The sequence below is a fragment of the Echinops telfairi genome, unplaced genomic scaffold (assembly GCF_000313985.2).
Source record: "Echinops telfairi isolate 266 unplaced genomic scaffold, ASM31398v2 ScPeMD7_8;HRSCAF=38, whole genome shotgun sequence".
Taxonomy (NCBI): domain Eukaryota; kingdom Metazoa; phylum Chordata; class Mammalia; order Afrosoricida; family Tenrecidae; genus Echinops; species Echinops telfairi.
The window spans coordinates 542,612-559,815 of NW_022103905.1; the positions used below are offsets into that span (position 1 = coordinate 542,612).

The 17,204-nt window shown below is 42.7% G+C and overlaps 1 protein-coding gene across 1 annotated transcript in view; it reads left to right on the top strand.

The window, feature by feature from the left end:
* Nucleotides 1-16,734, top strand: part of GANC (glucosidase alpha, neutral C) — a 74,340-nt gene extending 57,606 nt beyond the window's left edge. Inside the window, exons 17-25 of the mRNA XM_045286501.1 lie at nucleotides 1,332-1,433; nucleotides 3,204-3,447; nucleotides 4,866-4,930; nucleotides 7,107-7,183; nucleotides 8,760-8,834; nucleotides 11,575-11,688; nucleotides 14,329-14,441; nucleotides 14,960-15,063; nucleotides 16,472-16,734. Of these exons, the coding sequence (XP_045142436.1) occupies nucleotides 1,332-1,433; nucleotides 3,204-3,447; nucleotides 4,866-4,930; nucleotides 7,107-7,183; nucleotides 8,760-8,834; nucleotides 11,575-11,688; nucleotides 14,329-14,441; nucleotides 14,960-15,063; nucleotides 16,472-16,581 (1,004 nt within the window). The 3' untranslated portion in view covers nucleotides 16,582-16,734. The remainder of the gene's footprint in view (nucleotides 1-1,331; nucleotides 1,434-3,203; nucleotides 3,448-4,865; nucleotides 4,931-7,106; nucleotides 7,184-8,759; nucleotides 8,835-11,574; nucleotides 11,689-14,328; nucleotides 14,442-14,959; nucleotides 15,064-16,471) is intronic.
* The last annotated feature ends 470 nt before the right edge of the window (nucleotides 16,735-17,204 follow it).

Sequence of the window (17,204 nt, forward strand, 5' to 3'; positions counted from 1 at the left end):
ATTTGTCACTAAATGGGTAAAAGCCAAGTCAATTATCTTTTGTTTTTTAACATACATTATCTTTAGGTCGATTGCAACTTAACTGTGACTCTGGGATAGAGCTGAACTAGTCCTTGGAATTCCCAGGTAGATCTCCTTACAGAGGCAGACAGCCTCATCCTTCGCCCATGGAGTAGCTGGTAGTTTCAAACCCTGACCTTTCAGCTAGCAGCCCAGTGTTTGATCCCTGCACCCGCAGGGCTCTTTTCTTTAGTCCTTGGGGAAATACAAATGAAAACCACCGAGAGCTGCCGCTTCCCACCCAGTAGAATGGCTGGAGTTGAAATAGACTGGCCCTCCCAAGTACCAGCCAGCTGTTGAGCAGCTGGAGCTTCACGTAGTGCCACTGGAAATGTAAAACAGTGCAACCATTTTGTCAAACCTGTGGGACTTTCTTAAAAATGGTCAGTCTGTACTTGGAAACCAGAACTTTTATTCTCTTAGCTGTTTACCCAAGAGAAATGAAAACATAAAAGGTAATGATTTGTACTCAAATGTTCATAGATGTTTCATTTATAATCTGGATAGAATCCAAATGTCCATCAATAAGTGAATGGATAAACGATTATCGATATAGCCAATTGAATACTACTTAGCAAATAAAAACAAATTAACCACATGGATGAATCTCAAAAACATTATACCAAGTGAAAGAAGCCAGATCACAGGGAAGAAAAGCATTGTATGTTTTCATTTATGTAAAATGCTAGAGAGGACTGATCTATATAGAAAGAAATCCTGGTGCCACAATGTGTTAAGCATTGGGCTTTTTAACTGCAAGGTCATGAGCTCAAAACCACCAAGGGAGAATGATGAGGCTTTCTTCTTCTGTAAAAGGTTACAGTTTCATAAACCGACAGGGGCAGTTCTACTCTGTCCTTCAGGTCACTGTGAGTCGGAATCAATGCGATGACAGTTTTTGAGTATACTTTGGTTGTGGTGGTAGTTACATAAATGTACATTTTTCAAAGTTATCAAACTCTCCGCTTAATATACATCTCACTGTATGTAAATTAGGCTTCAATGAAATTGATTTTAAATGTATTTAAAATCAGACGTGAATTATACTTCGGAACAATAAGTGCAATTTCAGGATATTTTCATGAAATGCTTTTTTGTAGATTTTAATAACTTTCACATTGGAAAATTAATTCATTTTTATTGTAGAAATTCAGAATTTGTATATTGTAAGAAATAAATGGTTTTTAAATTTTGTTTATTACAAATAACCAAAATATGAAATTGAGTGCATGGGTTGATACATGTTTATTTAAATACCTTGGTGATCAAAGGTGCTGTGTGGACTGGAGACAACAGATCAGATTGGAGTTATCTGAAAATTTCCATCCCAATGTTGCTCACCCTCAGCATTACTGGGATCAGTTTTTGTGGAGGTAAGATGAGCCCTGCCCTAGGAAAATTTAAAAATCAGAGTGCATTCATTAAAGCTGCCTACGAACTCCTTCTCATCAGCAGATTGGGACTAGAGCTTTACATCAATCTCAAAATGGTTCCATAATTGTGAACGTAAACAGAAGCTGCATAGATGTTGCACAGCAACCAAAACTGTTGCTTGAGGTATTTTGACCCAAGTAAGAAACAAGCAACTGCACCCTGCTCAAAATGGCAGTCAACCCACACAGCTTTGACTGTGTGTTGCTCTCCAGAGTCCTGCCAATAATACCCCTCCCCGAAGTCCAGCACAGTCCTTGCTCTGCACGGAGCAGGCTCTCGGAGCCTGAGGCTGGATTCTGGACTATTGGCAGGACTCTGGAGAGCGACAAATGTCCAAAGCAGTACAATCTTTGAGCCTGGTGGTATTGTTCAGTTGCTATGCAACCTGTGTGCAACCTTTTTTACTGTGAACCCGTTTGATGAATGTGGGAAACAAAATGAGGGAAAGTGAAAGATATGCTTCAGAGCGATCAGTGTCTTGTCTGAACTGAAGACACAACGTCAGAAATGGAGCCAGAAAGTTTCTTTCCCTCATTTCTGGTTGTTTCCAGCTTAGGGGCTCTTGATAACTGCCCGCCCCCGGAAGCATACCCTTTCTTGGAAGTGAGAACTTGCAGGGAACTGCAAATAATTTAGCACATCAACCTTACAGAAGCCCCTTCTGTGGGCAGTTTTAAAATCCTGTGATGTCGTTTAACTGTACAAAAAGAGAGATCTTTCCCAAGAAACGTTAGTTTTGTTAAAATAATGTTCTCTGATGGGCTGCCTACTCGGTACCCTCGTGTGCGGCACCCATCATTCTCTGCAGACAGGAGACCTGGAAATGGAGGAACAGAATTTCATATCACATTTGATACCTACGTTTGATGCCCTCAATCCTAATACAATACAAGGAATATATCTGCCCAAGGGTCAGCATGAAATTCTATCTAAACCTCTAATTCTGATGATCCATTTCTCTTTAGATCTTTCTATAATTTTTATCTTGATTCAGCTTTTGCCCTTTCAAAAAAATCAAGAGTTAATTCTCCCCTCCCCACCCCTCTCACTCACACACTGACAATCTGACTGACAAATTGTCATTTAAAAAATTGTTTTCATTCATCATTTTATTGGGAGCTCTTATAGATGTCATAACATTCTTTAATTCAAATAGATCAAGCATTCTTGTACAATTGCTACTACAATCAGTTTCACAACATTTTCCTTCTTCTTGAACTCTTTGCTATCAGCTCCCCTTTATCCCCCCCCCGCCTCCTCCAGCCTCCCCAAGTTGTCAGTTCTGTTACTGTCTTGGTTCTGGAACATACAGGAATGTTAATTTTTCAGTAGCAACTCTGACTTTTGACAAGAAAAGACCACATAGACAGACCACACTGAATTTATTAGCACATTCTCCCTCTTTGACAATGCTCCACTCTTACTCATAAGGGTTCACTGGCCAATTTGTTCAGTAGATCGCCATGTCCTTCTTCCTGGTGTGTCTTAGGCTATAATCCCTGCTGAAAACTGACTAGCCTGGGTGACCCTACTGGTATTTGATGCACTGGTGGTAAGATTTCAAGACACTCCACTGCAGCACAACAAACTGTCTGAGGAGTGGTGGCCACAGTTTTATCAAATTGTTTGAGGCTGTACCTCTTTTGTTTTGTTTTCATTCTTCAAAGACTTCATCCTAACTGTTTCTTGGCCTTTCTTTGGCTGGCCAGCTGATGTCGGCGGGTTCATCGGGAATCCCGAGGCGGAGCTGCTAGTGCGTTGGTACCAGGCTGGAGCCTATCAGCCTTTCTTCCGCGGTCATGCCACCATGAAAACCAAACGACGGGAACCCTGGCTCTTTGGGGAGAAACACACCCGGTTGATTCGAGAAGCCATCAGAGCACGTTATGCCCTCCTGCCCTATTGGTATTCTCTGTTCTACCACGCACACGTGACTGCTGAACCCATCATGAGGTAAAGGTCCATCTAACCAGGGACCCAGTGATCTACCTCAGCTACCGGGGAGCAGAGCGATTACACAATGATTGCAAGAGGGAATGGAGAAAAGCTGTGTTTCCTCATGTTTCAGTCAGTTTATTGAGCACCAATTGTGGGCAGAGTGAGCTGGCTCTGAAGAGCAGAAAAAGTGAAAACTAGATTCCCTGCTACTTCCTGTTTAACGTGTTGATGTTGGATAGGAACTAGAGATATTTCAAAGAAAGGGAAGCGACTCTCACTGAATGCATTCAGAATTTTGCCTGCAAGCATTCCCTCTGGAAAAATAACTGCCATCTTAGGTTCTATTTCACTCTTCGATGAAACAGCCCTCAGTTTGAAGGGAGCGTCTTCCGGTTGTGTAAATTATATTCTGACGCTGTGTCAACGGCAGGGTCTGAAAAAGGAAGTGGCTCTGTAACTGAATTCACACAGAATTTAGTCCACAGGTGTTTGCTCTGCACGAATAATTGATTCTGCCATCTTAGGCTTTATCTTACTTTTCCAGCTAAACTACTTAAAGTTTGAGGTAAACATTTTTCCTGGTCTGTAAATTTCATTCTGATGCTATGTCAAAAGCAGAAGATGAGAAACCAAAACAATATACACAGAGATGAGACTTCTGGACTTGTGTTCCTAACCCCTCAGATCAGACTCACTTGGGGAGATGTTTTACAGGACAGATCTCAAGACCTTGCCACCATACCTAGGATCTCACCTTGAATTGGTCCCAGGAATCGATGTTTACTAGAAGTTTCCATGGAGCTTCTAGACATCAACCAGCCTTCATTTTGTTAGCACTTGCTAGGTAAGGAGTATGTGACTGCAAGCCTAGTGAATGAACAACAGAAGTTTCTCTTATTGGAATTTTCTTCATGAAATTGAAAAGAAATTAAACCACATTAACTTGACCTCGAGTACATTGATAGTGAAAGTTCTGTTGTTCCTCTAAGTCCAGATAACTCCTAGATAGAGAGATGGGTCGACAACAGCTCCAAAATGTTGCCATCTTGTAAAAAGTTAGGTCTCTCCATTTAAATAAACAATGCTCCACATGTTGGAGAGCATGGAAAATAATATAGGATGGCTGCCCAAGGATAAAGTAGGGTTTTATATACTCCAGTTTGTTTCCCACTGAAGGGCTTGGTGCTCAACCACCAGAGGTCAAAATTGCAGGCGTCAGGATTCTTAATCCTTCATGGGGGCCTTTCGTATAAGATACATATAGCAATCACAGCAATTTCTCTGAAAATCTTGACTGATAAAAAGTCGTAGCTCTTTTCCAGTTTTCTTTGAAGAGTTACACAACTAAAAGTAGAAGTGATTGAATTATAATAAACATATAATGTGCTAAATAAGATTCTGTTTGTTTGTTTTTTTAATTTTTCTTTTCCCAGGCCTCTGTGGGTAGAATTCCCTTATGAATTAGAGGCATTTAGTATGGAAGATGAGTACATGCTGGGTAAGTATTTTATGATTAATTATGATTATGATAAATAGTGTATATATGTTTTTATTATTATGTTTTCTGCTGTATAAGCACTACAATTTTTTTAATTTCCAGAAAACTAAAAAATAAAATAAAGACATTAATTCTCCAAGATTTTTGGCACCTATATGCATTAGTAGGATCATAGCACTATTCTGTTGTCACTTAGCATCTCTCCTAAGATTCTTTTTGTTAACTTCAAATAAACCCACTCTGATTCTTTGGACACAATTTGGGATTGCTGTTCTGAGTCTATTATTAAGCCTTCTGAGGCCACGGTAAGAAAAGAAAGTACCAAATAAGTGGATCAAATGGATATAAGTTCCTCCAAAAAGCTCGCTGCCCTGGAGTTGCTACTGACTCGTAGTGACCCTATAGAACAGGGTAGAACTGTCCCTGTGAGCTTCAAGATTGTAGCTTTTTACAGGAGTTGAAAGCCCCATCTTCATCCTGTGGAACAGCTTATGGTTTGAACTGCTGACCTTTTAGATAGCAGCTCAACTCGTAACCACTGCACCACCAGAGCTCCATATTGTAAGAGCTTGTTTCATACGAGTAATAGGCTGTCTCTTTGGTCGACCTCTTCTTTAACAAGAGTGTCTCTGTTATATTAGTGGTGCCGTAACAGAAATTCCACAAATGGGTGGCTTTAACGAACAGACATGTGTTTTTCTCATTGTTAGAGGCTGCAAGTCCAAATTGAAGGCAGCAGCTCTAGGCGAAGGCTCTCTCTCTGTTGGCTCTGGAGGAAGGTCCTGGTCTCTGCTCAGCTTCTTTCCTTTGGTGGTCTGAACATGGCGTGGTATCTGTTGTCTTCGCACAGCTCTGCTTTTTGAGCTTACTCAGTATGCTCCTTTATTTCTCTAAAGAGATTGCGCTAAGACACACCCCATACTAATACTGCCTCATTAACATGACACAGAAAGCTCGTTTCCAAATGGGATTATAACCACAGATAGAGGAATTAGAATTTGTAACATATAGTTGTGGAGGATAGAACTCAATCCATAAGAGAATTAACTGTCCAATGCAGAACATGGAACGTTGTTACCTTGGGAACAGGGCTCAAAACATCAGCCTCAAGTTGCCCAAAAGTAAGGTGACCAGACGTCCCGCTTTTGGCAGGACAGTCCTGATTTTTAACAATTTTTCCCACGTCCCGCGGCATTTTTAAAAAGCCCTGATTTTTGGAAAGAATGCACGACAAGCTAGGGTATACGGTTTTCGGCTGCCATGTGGCTATTTCGCCAGGATATGAGTTTTATCAATGGTGTCCCGCTTTACCAATGTTAAAATCTGGTCACCTTACCAAAAGATGAAACACATTTCTAAACAATGAAGATCACAAAATAAAATAAAATAAACTCAACTTGTGAAGCCTGTACCCATCCTTTCGTTCTGTATAATAGACACTTCCTTGGAGAATCCTTCCCTGATTCCTCCTTGCTTCCTTATGCGTAAGTCTACTCACCCCAGTCAAAGTCGATTCCTATCACTGACTTTCATTCCATCTTGTACATTTGCCTTCTTGGTATTTGTCACAACTCTAATTAATTCATAATTACTGAATGTCTGTCTTCACTAAATTTCAGTAAGGCGGGGATCAGGTCTTCTTATTTGCTGCTCTATTTTAAGAGTCTAGCACTGTGCCTGACACTCAGGAGGGACACTCAAAAAATATTTATCGAATAAATGAATAAGTAGATGAGTTTTATGTACATACTACCAAGGCCAAAACAAAATTAGCCACCCACGTCACTTTTAAGAGATCCACAGCTTTCCTGCTGGTAGCTGCCACGCCAGAGCATCTGAGCATCCGCACTGAGCACAGTTGTGGACAGCAGCTGTGCGCTCTCCATCAGCAGAGTCACTCACAGCAAACAGTGCTGCGCTTTCAGGGGCACAGTGGCACTTTCTGACTACTGGACTCTTGTACACAAAAGAGAGGGTGGTAAGCTGTCAGAATGGTGGTTATAATATATCTGTTCTCTGTCTAACGATGCATCTTTCTTATGAATCATTGGTTCAATTCACTGTAGTCTCAACCTTCAAGAAGACTGAGTGAGCTTTAAAACCACAGGAACTCTCAAATAATGTCTTCAGGCCTCTTATCATGATACTCAACTCTACTTCCTTCTTCATTTTTTAGGGAGTGCTTTATTGGTTCATCCAGTCACAGAAGCAAAGGCCACTGAGATTGATGTGTTTCTGCCAGGCTCAGAAGAGGTAAGAGTAAGCAGCCACATATCTGACATCTCTCTTCCATCCTTTCATGCTGATGAATTGGTCCCTTTTAGGAAAAACATTTCTTCATCATGCAGTGGTGAGCCCTGCCCGAATGACTGTAGCAATTAAGATTTCTTGTAAGACATGATGATCACTGTCTGTAGAGGCTGGAAAGGCCTGGGGAATAACGATGAGTAGATGATGAATTCAAGGAAGATCAGACGACTCTTATAAGTGACTCCTTGTAAACATATTGAGGCTTTGAGTAGGAAGAAATTTTCAATCTTCTGTGAAGTGTGAAATTCTTTGCTCTTTTGTTCTGTCTTATCTGAATCCAGATTATTGTTAGTACCAAAGGCTCATCCAAGCCAATCAAAAGTAACCTCCCCCTGAACTCCTCCAGGAAACCCCTGTTCTTTTGTTAGATGTGGTGGTAAATATTAGTTATTAATCCTTGTCACTTCATAAAATACCATCCTACACCTGCTCGTGCAGGGCACGGACCCCAGAAGTGGTACTGGGCCAGAAGAGAGAAAGGTAAGTTTTCGTCTTCATGCTCTTCCCTGCTGGTCTCTTACGGGTCTAACTTACTTACTGCGATCTTCTAGAACTTCAGCCACTGAGCCCTCTTGACAGGGATTCAGATCAGAGTCTGAGCCCTTTCCCTGAGTCGGAGTCTGAGGGGAAAACAAGCCTGCGAGAGTAACCCAGGTTTCCCGCTGCTTCTCCCTGGAGAGCTGTGTCCTTCTCGGAGTCTGTCCCTTTCCTCCCGTCTCATTCGTAATTTATCTTCTTGCAGTCCACTCTTCTGCCTCCTTATTCTGGGTGGCAGGTGGCTTTTGTTTGTTTCTCAGATTTTCTGGCGTCTCTTCTACCGTTGCTGTTAGGTGCCCTCGAGTCGGCACCGCCCATAGCGACCTGTGCACAGCAGCACCAAGCACTGCACACCCTGCACTCTCTCGCCGCGGTTCCTGGGCCTGAGCCCTTGGTTGCAGCCACTGCGTCCATCCCTCCCTTAGAGGATCATTTTCTATTTCTTAATGTTTCTACTCCTCCAAACATTACATGTTTATAAGCCATCTGCTGTGAGGGTAGGAACCATGTCTCTTCTGTTTTTTCATGTATAACCATCACCCAGTACAATGTGTGGCACATAATAGGTTGTTCAATGAATCACGTGGGGTAGATAAATGAGCAAATTAACAGCCTTTTAGTTAAATTAATAAGTCTTGGCATATATTTTTCCAGACTTCGACCCAAGAGACCAAACCAAAAAACCAAACTCACTGCCATCGAGTCAGTGCTGACTCATAGCGACCCCCTGTGGGTTTCCAAGACTGTAACTGTTTACAAAAGTAGAAAGCCCGGTCTTTCTCCAGCGCAGCGGCTAGTGATTTCGAATAGCCGACCGTGTGGATCACAGCCTGACATGTTACAGCTACACCATCAGGGCTCTCTATCCAAGACATATAATACTTACTGTAGCTTTTTGGGTATTTGAAATCCAGATGAGTAGCTGTTTTATTGCATAATGAAATGGGGAGCAGGGTTGCTCATCGTTTTCATTGGATTTTAGGTCTGGTATGACTTTAAGACCTTTGCGCGTTGGGAAGGAGCACGCACTGTGAAGATACCAGTAGCCTTGGACACTGTAAGTTATTTTCAGACTATGATTTTACCTCATGTGTGTCTGTAGGAAGAAACAAGTATGTTGTGGTGCTGCACAGTAACATATGGGTGCAGAGACAGAAAGTAGAGCATGGCTGCCTTGGGCGAAGGAACTCTGTTGACCTCGTGGGTTGCACTTTGGGCTGCTAACACAAGGCCCGCCGTTGGAACCCAACTGCTCGGCCGGAGAAAGAAGCAGCTTCCTGCTCCCACCAAGACTTAGAGCCAGGGAAACCCAAAGGGGCTCGTCTACTCTGTCCTTCAGAGTCACTTTGAGTCAGAATCAACTCAAAGCTTTGAGGTCTAGGCAAGAGGCGGGGTTTGAGAGGAATGGTTCCTAAAGAATACAGAGCTTCTTTTTTAGAATGATCACAATATTTTTAAATTCATTGTGCTGATAATTGCAAAATGCTAAATATTCAAAAGGCCATTTATTTATGTACTTAGATGGATTAATTGCATGGCATGAGAACCATATACTCCGTTTCACAATATGAAGCATCAGGTATACACACAACTCTTCCCCCTGTGTTTGCATTTGTATGTGTCTGAGAAAAATAACATTGAAAACAAAGAGAAAGCATGTTAGTCACCACGCATGCCATACAGAAAGAAGGTCCTTCTACAGGCCAGGTCAACAGCCCAGTCATGGCCTTGGGCTAAAGGCCCAAGAGAACACTATCAGTCATGATGTTAGAATCACAGTGGCCCATCCAGACTGACCAAGTCTCTCAAGAGAATTTTCCTCCTGCAGTACAATCACAACACAGCCATCAGAAACACGTTATAGAGAATCTGATTTCGGATTAAGATCTAGAAGAGACTTTAACAGTGTTCTCCTCCAGTCTGACACACTTAACAAGTGAAGAAATAGCTTTAAGAAAGTTAAACTACTTGTCACCCTTAGACTACGGCCAAACTGAGACAAGACTTAGCTCTCCTGGACTCAGACCCCAGAGCCCATTCTCTGGAGGAAGGTGAAAGACTGACCAGTTTGAGGTGGAGGTGGAGGGAAGAAACATGCTTTATTGCTTGCTCCCAACTGTGAGTCAAGGAGAGAAGAGGGACATCGTAACTAGTCAACCCTCACTCCCAACGCCCTAGAGGTTCTTGTACTCGGTTCCCTGCCTCTGCTACCAAAGGACAAGTCTTAATGCAATGCAGACAGCTTCCTTACTAGGGTATTGCCTGGGAGGCAAAAACCCTATGGGACTTTTCCTGCCCAATTCCACATCTTTAAAAAAAAGGCAAACTTGAATCAATTCTGACCCATGGTGAACCCATGTAGCTTACAATAGAACTGCTGTGTAGAGATTTCTGGACTGTAATCTTGACAGGAGCAAATCGCCAGGCCTTTCTTCCTCCACACCATAGGGTAGGTTTGAGTAGGCAAGTACAGGCATTGTAAGTTGTCCCTTCAGCGCTGTGTTAGAGCCACGGACATGCTTGTGGAGGCTGCTCAAGGGGAGAATCCCTCAGACTCCTGATCCTCATTCTGGTGATCCAGAGAAGCGAGGAATGAAAGGTCATAGGCTCCAGTGGGGACACACAAACGTCTTGTCCCCAAACCAGAAAACCACCATCTTTTTTTTTTTATTGCATGATTTTTTCCATTTTTCTTTATTTTTAAATCATTTTATTGGGGGCTCATATAGCTCTTTAAACAATCCATACATCAATTATATCAAGCACATTTGTACATATGTTGCCATCACCATTTTCAAAACATTTTCTTTCTACTTGAGCCCTTGGTATCAGCTCCTCTTTTTAACCTCCTTCTCCCAACCTCGTGACTTCTTGATAAATTATTATTATTTTTATATCTTACACCATCCGCTGTCTCCCATATCCACTTCACCCACATTTCTGTTGTTCGTCCCACTCAGGGGGTTGGGGAGGTTACACATCAATCATTGCGATCGATTCCCCCTTTCTCCCCCTTCTGAAACCACCATCTTTTATAGGATGATACACACACCTGGGTCCATTTACACATAGAAAAATCCCATCTTTCAGAAAGTCCTAGAAATAAATGTGTTTTATTTTACCTAAATAGAAAAGAGTACTTACAGCATGGTCAAAATAGAGCCCGTCACTTAAAGGAAGATTGGATCTATGGCCTGTGGCTGCCAGTGTAGTGGTTTAAAACCACGGTAGAAGCTTCTGGAGGCTAAGACTATAAACTCTAGCAGTGCTGTGTTCCCTCTGGGAGCTCAAGGGAGCCCCACTCCTTATCTCTCGTCTTCCAGTGGCTCCAAGTGTTTCTTGGCCTCCGGCTGCAGAATGTCATCTCTGCCACAGTCTTCAGTCGACTCACGTCATGCCAGGCTCTCTCTGTGGCCTCTCAGAAGCACACTCATCGTGGTTTATAAGGCCCAAGGTGGCCTTTTTTTTTTTAATCTTTAATTATAAAAAACTTTTCCCAATAAAGACCACTTCCCCAGATTCCAGGAGTTAAAATATGGAAGACTACCATTCATTCATTCACTGACTAAATATGTATAGATAATGAATTGATAAAAAGTGGGACATTAGGCTGTTGTTTAGTGTTTGTGAATTTTTCTTTTTAATGTCAAAGTTGTCATATTGAGAAATGCCATTACTATGCCTACAAATTTATTTGGGCCTCAATCTATACTTACAAAGATACAAGTTCTGAAATTCCACTTTGAAATCTCCGTCTGTGCATACTCCTCTCCTGAGAGTGCTGTCCCAAATTTCAGATACCAGTGTTCCAGCGAGGTGGAAGTGTGGTGCCAGTAAAGACCGCCATAGGCAAGTCCACAGGCTGGATGACCGAGTACCCGTATGGACTCCGGGTAGCCCCGAGTGCAAAGGTATTTGGAAAACCTGTTCCCTGTACACATCTCACTTGCTGTTCCGCTTTCCAGTGGTGGCCTTTGCATGTGTGACAACATGTAAAAGTGGTGACCCCCTTCTTGTGTTGAGTCATTGTCTATAGCTTGTCTGACAGCTGGTTGTTTTCAGGAGTACACTGAGCTCTGGGAGAGAGAAGAATGATCTGCTGGGGCCTGTGCAGTGTGGTATTGACCACCACAGGGCTGAACGCTCACGGGGCCCCGAAACCCAGCCTCCTGGGACAGGGTGGCTGTGCTTCCACAACACTTTCGGGACACTATACCCACACAGTGACTTCTAGTCTCACTAGGTGACTCCAAATGCTGTAACATCTCTCTGGGGGAGGCCTGGCGGCCGATGAGAATCCAAAACTGATTTGTCTTTTTTTGTTAAATCATTTTACTGGGAGCTCTTACAGATATTATAACAATCCTTAATTTAATTACATCAAGCATAATTGTACAATTGCTGCCAGCCACTATCAGTGTCAAAACATTTTCTTTCTTCTTGAACTCTTTGATATCAGATCCCCTTTATCCCTTCCCTGCCCCACTCTGCCCCCCCAGGAACCCTTATTATTATATTATATTATATATTATGATTTGTCCTTTTGAGAAGATCTTTTTCTATTTTTTTCATGTATTTATTTTTGTTTTGTTTTTTAATCATTTTATTGGGGAGCGCTTACAAATCTTATGATAATCCATCATTCAATTGTATTAAGCACACTTATACATATGTTGTCATCAACATTGCCAAAACATTTTCTTTCTACTTGAGCCCTTGGCATCAGCTCCTCTTTTTTCCCCTCCCTACCCCTCCACCCCACCCTCATGAATCTTTGATCAATTATATATAATTGTTGTTATTCTGTGTCTTATACTGTCTGTTGTCTCCCTTTACCTACATTTCTGTTATTCATCACCCTGGAGGGTGGGCTATATATCCAACCTTGTGATGGGTTCTCCCTTCCTCCCCCTTCCCCACCCCTTGGCCCCAGCTTCCCCCTACCCTCTTGATATCACTACTCCCCACTAGTGTTCCTGTGGGTTATATCTGTCCTGAATTCCATGTATCGAGAGCTCTTATCTGTACCAATGTGTGTACTCCAGTCTAGCCGGATTTGTAAGGTAGAACTGGGTCATGGTAGTGGTGGGGAGGAAGTATTTAGGAACTAGAGGAATGATGTGTGTTTCATCAGGTTATACTGCACCCTGTTGGAATCATCCCTTCCTTATAACCCTTCTGTGGGGATGGGAGTGGGGGGTGCTGGTGGAGGTGTCCAATTGTCTACAGCTGGGCTTTGGGTCTCCACTCTAAAGCCCCTCTTTCACATGAATATAATTGTTTGTTTGGGCTCTTTTGATACCTGATCCTGTTCACACCTCGTGATCACTCAAGCTGGTGTGCTTCTTTCATGTGGGCTCTGTTGCTTCCCTGCTACATGCCTGCTTGTTTAACTTCAAGCCTTTAAGACCCCAGGCACTATATCTTTTGATAGCCAGACACCATCCGCTTTCTTCACATTTGCTTATCCATTTTGTCTTCAGTGATCGTGTCAGGAAGGTGAGTATCAAGATTGTCAGGTTATTAGAATAAAGTGTTCTCGTGTTTAGGGAGTCCTTGAGTAGAGGCCCAAAGTCTGTCTGCTATCTTAATACTTATACTATAAGTATATGTACATTGACCTCTATCTATTTCATTATAAATTAATATATTTACATGTGTATGTGCCTATAGCTATACCTCTATAAATAGCTTTCGCCTCCTACTTCTTTCTTCTATTTCCTTTCACCTTCCTCCTGTCCCACTATCATGCTCACCCTCCATTCAGCTCTCAGTAATTCCTCTCCGATACATTGTACTTGATCAAACCCCACCAGGCATTATACCCCCTCCTCACCACCAATTTCAGAATGGAAACATGTTTTGAGCCAAGTGAAGCCCACAGCTAACTCCTCTACTAGTCCCTATTTGCCAAAAAATAGTTCAGAGCACACCCCCCAAAAAAATTACTTTTATCAAATATTATACAATAATCAAGTTAGCTGCAACTCTTTCCAAGTTGTTTTAGGTTTGCCTTCTCAGACCAAACTATGGACTTTAGACCCAGGAGAAGCCACGGAATGAGTATAAGACATTAAAGTGCCACAGCACATCAAGCCTCACTCTCAGTAAAAGTAAACTGTATAAGTGCTATGACTTCTTCCCCCTGTAAGAGGGGTTTTCTTAGTAAAGAGAGGAACCAGACTCTAAGATGCAGTGTCTTCTCCAGATAGTTGATTTCATTCCATACATACTGATTCTTGTTTTGGTTTGGTTTAACTTCAGTTTCGTATTATGAGCTTTTCCTGACCTTGCCACATTCTGGGGTAGTGTTTTCAGAGAAGTCCTCTCTGCCACTAGCCACACTTCCCAGTTTCAGTTTTAGCATTGCCTTGCTCCTGTGTTCCTCGTGCACATCACGTGCATGTTCCTCTCGCTCGTAACTCCCGGTCCAGTCAGTGCATACACTCATATCTGTATGAACACTTTGTCTAGCTTGAACGTCATGCTTTCATTGTTTCCTAGAAAAGCCTTATGATACACACGCTCTCTCCCTGTGCTTCACTCGCCAGGGCTCGGCAGCTGGCGGGTTGTATCTGGATGATGGCCACTCGTTCCGGCACCGCCACCAGCAAGAGTTCTTGCACCGGAGTTTTTCATTCTGCTCAGGGGTTTTGAGCAATAGGTAATTACAGCTAAAAGCAATGTATTTTCTTAAATAAAGCATGCTGTCATTTTTCATCTTCAAAAATACTGCTTGTATGGTATTTCCCTCTTGGATATTCACTTCCAATCATTCTGCCATGAGGATCCCTTCTGTATTGTCCCCGTCCTCCTTTCTCCACCTCTTTGTAGAAATGATTGTAAAGTACTCAGTTGATCCCATGCGCTCATCCATTCAACAATCGTGTTTCTTACAAATTTCTTACAATTTGATTGCCATGTTCAAATCACAGTTGTCCTTAGTGATGCCTCCAAATAGCTTGTCAAAGGAAGGTTGGCTTGGCCACTGGGTTGGCTAGTCCTTTCACAGAGTTATCTTGTTTCCTCTCTCCAGCCTGGTAAGTCTGATAGCTGTATGATTTGTGCCCCCAGAGGGACAGATAGAAGGGAAACTAACTCACTAGGCTCAGCATGTGACTTAGTCACCAACCCAAGCCTCTGTTCTTCTCCTTCTCCTAATTCCATGTGTATCAATTCCAGCTGTGCCGATGCAAGGGGTCATTATCGCAGCAAGTGTGTGGTCGAGCAGATCGTGGTCCTGGGCCTGAGCAAGCAGCCATCTTCTGTGACCACCCACTCATCTGGTGAGGAAACGGGCTATTGATCATCATCTGTCCGTGGAAATCTAGAAGGATCTCCATGTAGAAAGGATTAGTCCCAAAACAGAAGTAATATGTGTAAACCAAGTCAGTTCTTGGCTTTCTGATGGAGTGAAACTTACTAGCCTCAAGTGAGTGAGGCGATCCGGCTTCTCTTCATTAAATGGTCTCTCTGCTCATTATAAATCATAAATCTCCATGCACTTATTTGGGACTTGAAATAATATTTTAGCTTTTCTGATTATTTTTCCTGCATGGTAGATATTTGAAGCACTAGAGGGTCTTAGGACTCATGGTCTCACAGTGATTATGAGTTCAGCTGCACTCCACAAAGTAAGCAATCAGCAGTTTGAAACCATGAGCCACTCCTTGGGAGAAAACTGGGGCTTTGTACTCTCATAGACAGTTTCAATTGTGAAAACTCACAGGGGGCAATTCAACCCTGTTGGGTTTGGAGAGAATCTTAGATAAGACTTAAGGTGCTTATTATGTTTACGGAGTTTATTGAAGGTTGTAGTTGGGATTATGTTCTTTCTTACCTGCTGAATTTCTGGAATAGATCACTGTGTTCTTTACACTTTTTTCCCAGCCACTCTTTGCATTCAGAACAATGGAGTGCTCCATGTTTAAAAGTTACTGGAAATCATGGGTAAAAGTACTATTACATCGGACTTTCTCCAGTGAGACAAGGGCTTTATCTACTTATTTATTTTTCACAATAGGCCTTGTATTTTAGATTACTTTTTGGGTTACAGAAATATTGTGCATGAATTAAGAATTGCTATAAACACCCTCTCCTGCGTGCACATTGTTTCTCTTATTAACGTCTTACATATAACCACAGGGTCAGCAGTTTGAAACCACCACTCGCTCCACAGGGAAAATGTGAGGCTGCCCACTCCTGTAATGGTTTGCACTCTAGGGAGCCCTCAGAGGCAGCCTGCCCTGCCCTATAGGCTCGCTATGAGATGGCAGTGAGTGTGTGGTTTTGGTTTTCTTAAAAATATTTCTTTTTTTAAATCATTTTAGTGGGGGCTCATACAACTCATCACAATCCATACATGCATCTCTTGTGTCAAGCACATTTGTACATTTGTTGTCCTCATCATTCTCAAAATATTTGCTTTCTACTTGAGCCCTTGGTATCAGCTCCTCATTTTTTGCCTCCCTCTCCCACCCTTCCTCTCTCATGACCCTTTAACAATTTATAAATTATTATTATTTTCCTATCTTACACCGACAGCTGTCTCCCTTCACCCACATTTCTGTTGTTTGTCCCCCTTCAGGATAAGGGCTTTATGATGGGATAAGAAAACATTTCTATTTCAAAGAAAAGATTTTTCCCTCTTGGATATTCATCGAGGCTCCCCTCTTTTATTGTCTTGCTTCTTAGATGGGGAAGATCAGCCTGTGGCTTTCACATACAGTGCCAGGACATCCACGCTGAGCCTGGAGCGCCTCTCGCTGAACATCGCTGCTAACTGGGAAGTCCACGTCAGATGACACAGAAGTGGCCTGCTGCCTGCCAAGCATTGGGAGCAGCTGCTCCTCGGTCTTTCCCGAGATCATGCTGCTCGCCAAGCAGCTTCCCTGGCTCAAAACCATCTTCTTTAGTCATGTTGTAATGTACTGATAAACAATAGCTTTCATGTTTTACATTTTTGGATGGATTAGTAATATTCTTTGTAGCAAACACCCCCTCTTCCCTTGGATACAAGCAACCATGAGACATCTATAGGGGTCCCTGAGTCTTTCCTTGCCTTTTGGCATGGCCCTGGGTTAGCCCTGTGGCCTAGAGAGCTGCCTTAGCAGGGTTGGAGGCGGTTATGGGGTGTGGCCCAGGCTTACCTTGTGTGGCCCAGGCTTACCTTGTGTGGCCCAGGAGGTGACTTGACCTGTGCTCTGTGGCAGGGACCCTCTAGCTCAGTGGCTCAGACCTGTCTCCAAGTGGAGAGCAGCCTCCAGGACCCCAAGTTTCACCTCCAGAGACAGGGGCAGGCAGCTCTTCCCTGCATGCACTGCTGCCACATAGTCACGCCTCCAGAGGTTAACTCAGGAGTACACTTTAAGGCTCAAAAGTTCCACTTTAATCTTAAAATTCTAATATCTTTGTCTTCATTGTTTGT